A 6,000-nucleotide genomic window follows, 5' to 3' on the forward strand; every position below is an offset into this window, starting at 1 on the left:
TGTGTGCTCATTTACTAGGGATGCACATTGTCCTATGGGCTTTCATAAGCTCATATAAGGAGGCACGAGTGGCATATTAAACTAGCAAGAATTCATCATGTCCCTTGATTTTTCTCGTATGGGAGTCAATCTTGGCTCATACGAGAGTGTATCTTATTTTTTCGTATGAAAAATAGGGAATCTTTGTGCTCATTTATTGGGGATGCAAATTGTATATATGGATACCCTTTTGGGTCTCACATCTTCCTAGATCATACCAGATCAAAATTTGAGTACTTCTGAAAATAAATAGTAGATACCCTATCATGTTAATTGGTTTTAGTGAAGAATGAAGTGGTATTGTTAAATAACATAGGAACTTGTCTCGGGTTCTAAAATGAACATTGTAATTAATATTAGTTTGTACATTGGAATGAACATTGTACGATTAATTCATGTAGTTGGAAATGAACAGGTTGCAAGTAGTGACACTTGGGGGATCTTTGGTAGTTTGGTGTTAGTGTTCCGTTGTGATCTTTGTATGATTGTATATATGATTTAACTTTATCTTAACAAAAAAATGTGTTACTTTGTTTTTATCCTTGTTTCCAAGGATCTCTAGGCAAGGCAATACAAATCTCCCTTGAATATCCTCCTCAAACAAAGCCTTTTATATCCTTTATATTTTCCATTGTGGTGGAGAAATCACACCTCTTGAGCATGTTTTTCCTTTGCAAAAATCACAACCTTTCACAATTACCACCCTTTGAAAGAGTCAACCCTTCATAAATGTTTTCCTTTGATAGAGTCATTTCCTTATTTTATTCTTCCTTTAATCATTCTATGATTCATATGATCCATTATTTCGTCCTTCCTCCATATCACCTTTCATTAAATAATCTCCCTTATTTCACATTTGAAAAGGTGACATTAATAAGATAATATACCCACACCAATTCATGAGTACCAGGTAGGAGTACACATGGAGAAATCAAGCATAAACAAAGTATGATCATGTAGATTTCAAATTGCAATGGTTGGAAATGACTAAGAATGAATTGTAGATATGTAGATTGAAATGAATGGATCTTGGGAATATGATCCTCTAGATAGGTTGACATTTAGCTTTATTGTCATGTCTAGAAAGGTTTCCTCACGCAAAAATGTGTATTTGATACCTAGAAGAAGTGTTTGTGTAATGTTATGTAGCACGAGGAAAACATGGATTGTGTTTCATGTTATGGTTGTGCATTTTTTATTGCAATTCTATATATGTGACAAGTGGGTCTAGGGAGGCCTCACCAAAGACAATAAATTTCCACCATCCAAAACAACTTTTGTGTTGTGCTTTTGAATTCAATTGGACAGATTTTATTTGCACCAAACACTACATATCACACTCCATAATCCATCATCAAGATAAGAGAGTTGTCGAAAGAAAATAGATAGATTTCAAACAGGTTTAAAAAGGAAGGGTAGGGATAAGAAGGATTGTATCAAGTCCAAGGTTGGAATTAAAAGGGAAAAAATCGTAAAACAATCGAGTACAAAGGAAAAATCTAAACATTAAAAGAATAATCTACATAAATATATGAAGTAATAGAATGGAACATATTTGATAAAAAAAGAAAATGAAAATGACAAAGAGAAAAAGACAAATATATTTTCTTATATAATAATGGAATTAAAAGAGGCAAGAGCCTCCAACACAATGGTAACTTTTTAGCTCTTATTTGGGGGGTCTTAGATGTGAAAGAAATGGCAAGAGAGGAAAAATGTGAAAGAGGGTGAACTAATAAGTTGAAATGAAAAGAATGTGAAAAAGAAAACTTAGATGGTGACCAAACTTTTTTCTTAGTCCTTAGTTTCATAGAGATTCCACAAATATAAAAGGGATCGCTAAAATGTAATTAAATGAAAGGAAGAAAGTGTGTTGCATATTTGTCTTGTATTTGAACATTATTGCATGCATATGTCTCTCTTTGATGTTATTTAATGTTGTATAAAATGCTATTAAACTAAAGGGAGGAAGTGTGTTGATATGTGTTGTTATATTTGAATATTGTTACATACTTGTGTGTCCTTTTGGTTTAATCCTAAAGATTTAACAAATACACACAAGGAACTACTAAACTATTATCAAATTAAAGAAAAAGATTTATTGCATGTGTATTCCTACATTTCAATACTATTATATGCATATATCTTTTAATTGAAACTATTCTTTACTAATAGACCAGAGATCCAATGACAATATTAGATTTTAACATATATTTATAGATATTAATTTTTTATTTTATTTTATTCAATACTTTGATATTATCCTCGAGACTTTTCCTCAACAGAATAGAAAAATGAATTCAACACAAACTACTACTTAGTAACATAACTTTGGGGTGGAGGGTACCTCAAGATGATCTCCGATGTTGATAACAAGAGCATCTGGGATGGATGGAATAGGAACCCATTCTCCACCCTTGCGAACATGAAGAGCTTCCCATGGACACTTATCATCTTGCAGCAATATGGTGATTCCCACTGCATCCGAGTGAGGACTTAACCCCAAAACTAGCTCTGGTCTTGGGCAAGGTGGGTAGTAATTCATCCTTACAGACGCGTGCACCTCTCCAAAGCTTTCAACAAAACAATTTGATCTTATCCCCAAACCTTGTGCTAACGCAGTTAGCAGCTTTTCTGCAAGTATTTTTGTCTCCAGAGCGTACTCCTGCATAGTCTCCCTGTAAAATTTTAGAAAAAAAATTACAGCATTACATTGGAATGGGTGCCAATATGCAGACCATGAAATTCAGAAGATTTGAATTTGAGAGATAATTAACGGTGGAGTCCAATGAAAAAATAAAAATACGACACTGATAGAGAGAGCATCAATTAAATGTATATGGCCTGTGGCGCCAGTTTTGGTGTTAATGGCATATAAGAAAAACTGGGAAAAACGCATATTTCTATGGAGTTATCTGATAGAAGTGGTGGCCAGGGGTTTTGGAGATGAGAGATCAAGGTCTAAATTTTGGAACTGTACAAATTGAGGTAAATTGAAGTCCTCAAAGTAAAATCTATTATATAAGATTTTTATGAGGGTTATAAACTAGTTTTATGAAGTTAAAGGTTACAATATTTGAATATGGGATCAAAAGTCTAAATTTTGGGATTGCAATGGCATGGCAGTAGAGCCACAGTGAACGGCTTAAGCATCACAACCGAAGTCTTGATTTCTAGATTAAAAGTGTTTTTGAAAAAAGAAGCAGCAAGCGGTTGTTGACCTGAGTTACAAAGAAGACCCAACAAACAAGTCACCGACAGCACAAAGGCTGCACAAAGTCAGCACGGGGAGTGCTGCCAGAATACAAATAAAAGAAGAAGGCAAAGAGGTCATTGCCCAAACAAGCGGGCCAAATCTCACACCGTAAGAGAAGGCAGGAGAGAAACAATCAAAACCTACAGATAGAACATAAAGGGAAAGCCCACAAAAGAGGGTCAAACTCACTCCATAGAAGACAGGGAGCATGAGTTCCTTCTTAGCCTTGATACGATCCTTAGGTTCCCCAAAAAAAGAAACCCTGATAGACTAAGTGTTAAATAATTAAAGTTGACTTATTTTTCCAAGCTTAATTTCTTTCATAGTGAATAATGTTCAAAAATGATTGGCCAAACCACAAGGGTAAGACAATTCCAAGGTAGAAATTGAAATAAATTGAAATCTTTCAAACGGCAAATTAATCTTGTTGAAGTTTAAGGCTCAATCAGTCTGCCATGACAAGTATAACAAACGACCCAACAACATCCCCTGCAAAGGTAGCAGAGGTGGTGTGGTAGATAAAGGAAGCGCATTTTTGTGGAATGGTGGGAAAAAGATATAATGTAATTTAGCATTTGTATACTATTTTTCATCAGATGCATGTTGTTTGTTATTTGGGACATACCCAGATTTCTCAAAATAGGGCTCTTTCTTTTAGGCGATGGAGGGTCTACCCTGAATCTACATAAACATATCTATGAACTCTGTTCCATACCTGAAATTTTCAGGAGTTGTGGGCCACAGATTCATGTCCCTGGATTCAACAGGAAAGGTGAACAAGAACAAGATATCAGCCCAATCAAGGCGTTGTTCTTCAGAAGCCACAAACGCCTGGCCATATCCTTGATTATTTTGCATTTCATACTTGAGCTTCTCTTCTAGTGGAAGTTGAAAGAAGCCCTTCACTACACTCCTCATTCTTTCCATCAGAGACCCAGGAATTCCATGGTTTACTACCTGCATATTCAAACCCCACAAATCACAAAAATTCATCCAAACTGGAATAGATCAAGACTATGAAGGTTTAATCTTCGCGGACTTACTTGGAAGAATCCCCATTCTTGGGCTGCTAATGCAATTTTTTCCAATTCTTTGGGGTTATCACGTAGAATTGACATGTCAATTACAGGGATAGAATCGGATTCACAGGTAGAGAAAAGTAGAGATGGCCTGTCTTGTTCAGATGCAACGTATTTTTCAGGTACCGCATGGGGATCCTCTAATGCCAATTCTTGCACAATTGGGACTGGGAGGCTTACTGGCTTTCCTGTATTGTCATCAGGAAAGGTCATTGCTTTGAACATTTTTTCGAAGGCTTTAGGGCTAAGCAAAGCGCACTTTACTTAGAATTTGTCACACAAGGTGAGATGTATATGGATTGCAGTCGAATGTATCTATTCAATAGAGATGCAGATGGATTAAGGGTGCTCTGAGAATCTGGCTTTTTGTATGATACCAATCGAAATAAGTTAGAAAAAACAGTACAAATCGGCCGGCCTTAACTAGGAATGAATATACATAGCAGATAATCCTTCATTAAGCTTATTAAGATGCTTTGAACATATCTTTCCGGACAATTCATATTTAATACGATTAAAATAAACAGGGCAATTATTGAACTGTGTCTTTTATGGATAATATCTGATGCGTGGAGACAAGGAGATGATTTCTTGCCGCTCGTTAGAAAACATGAGAATCAAATCCATGGTTGGGACCACTGAATAGAAGTGACATAGGCCGAGAACAACCAAGCAAAGAATAGCACTTCAAGATTATCTTAAATTTGTTATGCAACACATAAAACAAACTGCATTTCAACAGATGAAACTCTGAGGGGTAAACCACAAACCATAGGCCGGTACCATGACATGTAAATGGCATGCCAATCAAATATCCAAATTCTAATGATTTTTTAGTCTTGGCATTTGAAGCTGAAAATAAAATATCCTCTTATACCTATCGCACTTTATCAGAACCTTTTATATGCAATTGTGTGAGTTAATGGGCGCTCCATTTTGGTTCTATTGTTTTCATTGGAAAATTTCTATAATGCATCATAGCATGCATCATAAGTTGGCCAATAAGTCAAGAGAAGGAATGACCCCTCTTATATTCTCTTGTCATGTAAGATCATCTATGATAATATAAGTGGTATGCATGATCATATATGATAATATAAGTGGTCTAACATGTATAATCATGTACGATAAGATAAGATAAGATAATATTAATGTCCAACAAAAGACCACAACGAGGGTCTATGGGACTGGAACTTACACCAAGAAAATAGCAAACAAATGGAGCACCAAACAGTGTCTACAAAATAACAAGTACAACAAAAGAAGAAGAAAGCAAGAGACGTCATGGAAAAGATTAGGTATCCGTCTTCACACGGAAAAAGTCCAACAATGGCTGATCAGTGCAGCTACCAGAGCCTTTGTGATGAAGTTGAGTGCTACGACAGGGGTGTCGTTAGCGAAAAGGTCCCCTATGGGGTCTCACAGATCAGGAATGGCCCGTATTACAGAAAGTGTATGGATGCTTCACACCCCGAACTGGAGTTAAGGGCGAAAAGAAGGTCATAATAAGCTATGTCTAGGCCTGACTCCTAGGAAATGAAAGCTGTAAAGTATGATCACGAAGCTGCAAGGACTCACAGAGATAAAGCGCAATGCAACGCTGATCGATGTACCTAAAAATCTAAG

General features: G+C 36.0%; 1 protein-coding gene across 1 annotated transcript in view; it reads right to left on the reverse strand.

Moving 5' to 3' along the window:
* LOC149547780 (protein LATERAL BRANCHING OXIDOREDUCTASE 1-like) overlaps positions 1-4,780 on the reverse strand; it is an 81,725-nt gene extending 76,945 nt beyond the window's left edge. The window contains exons 1-3 of the mRNA XM_089791830.1: positions 4,339-4,780; positions 4,011-4,252; positions 2,387-2,717 (exon numbers count right to left, since the gene is read on the reverse strand). Coding sequence (XP_089647956.1) covers positions 2,387-2,717; positions 4,011-4,252; positions 4,339-4,599 — 834 coding nt within the window. The 5' untranslated portion in view covers positions 4,600-4,780. The remainder of the gene's footprint in view (positions 1-2,386; positions 2,718-4,010; positions 4,253-4,338) is intronic.
* Between the last annotated feature and the right edge of the window lie 1,220 nt (positions 4,781-6,000).

The sequence above is a fragment of the Cupressus sempervirens genome, chromosome 7 (assembly GCF_028749045.1).
Source record: "Cupressus sempervirens isolate cs-2001-9-10 chromosome 7, ASM2874904v1, whole genome shotgun sequence".
Lineage (NCBI taxonomy): Eukaryota > Viridiplantae > Streptophyta > Pinopsida > Cupressales > Cupressaceae > Cupressus > Cupressus sempervirens.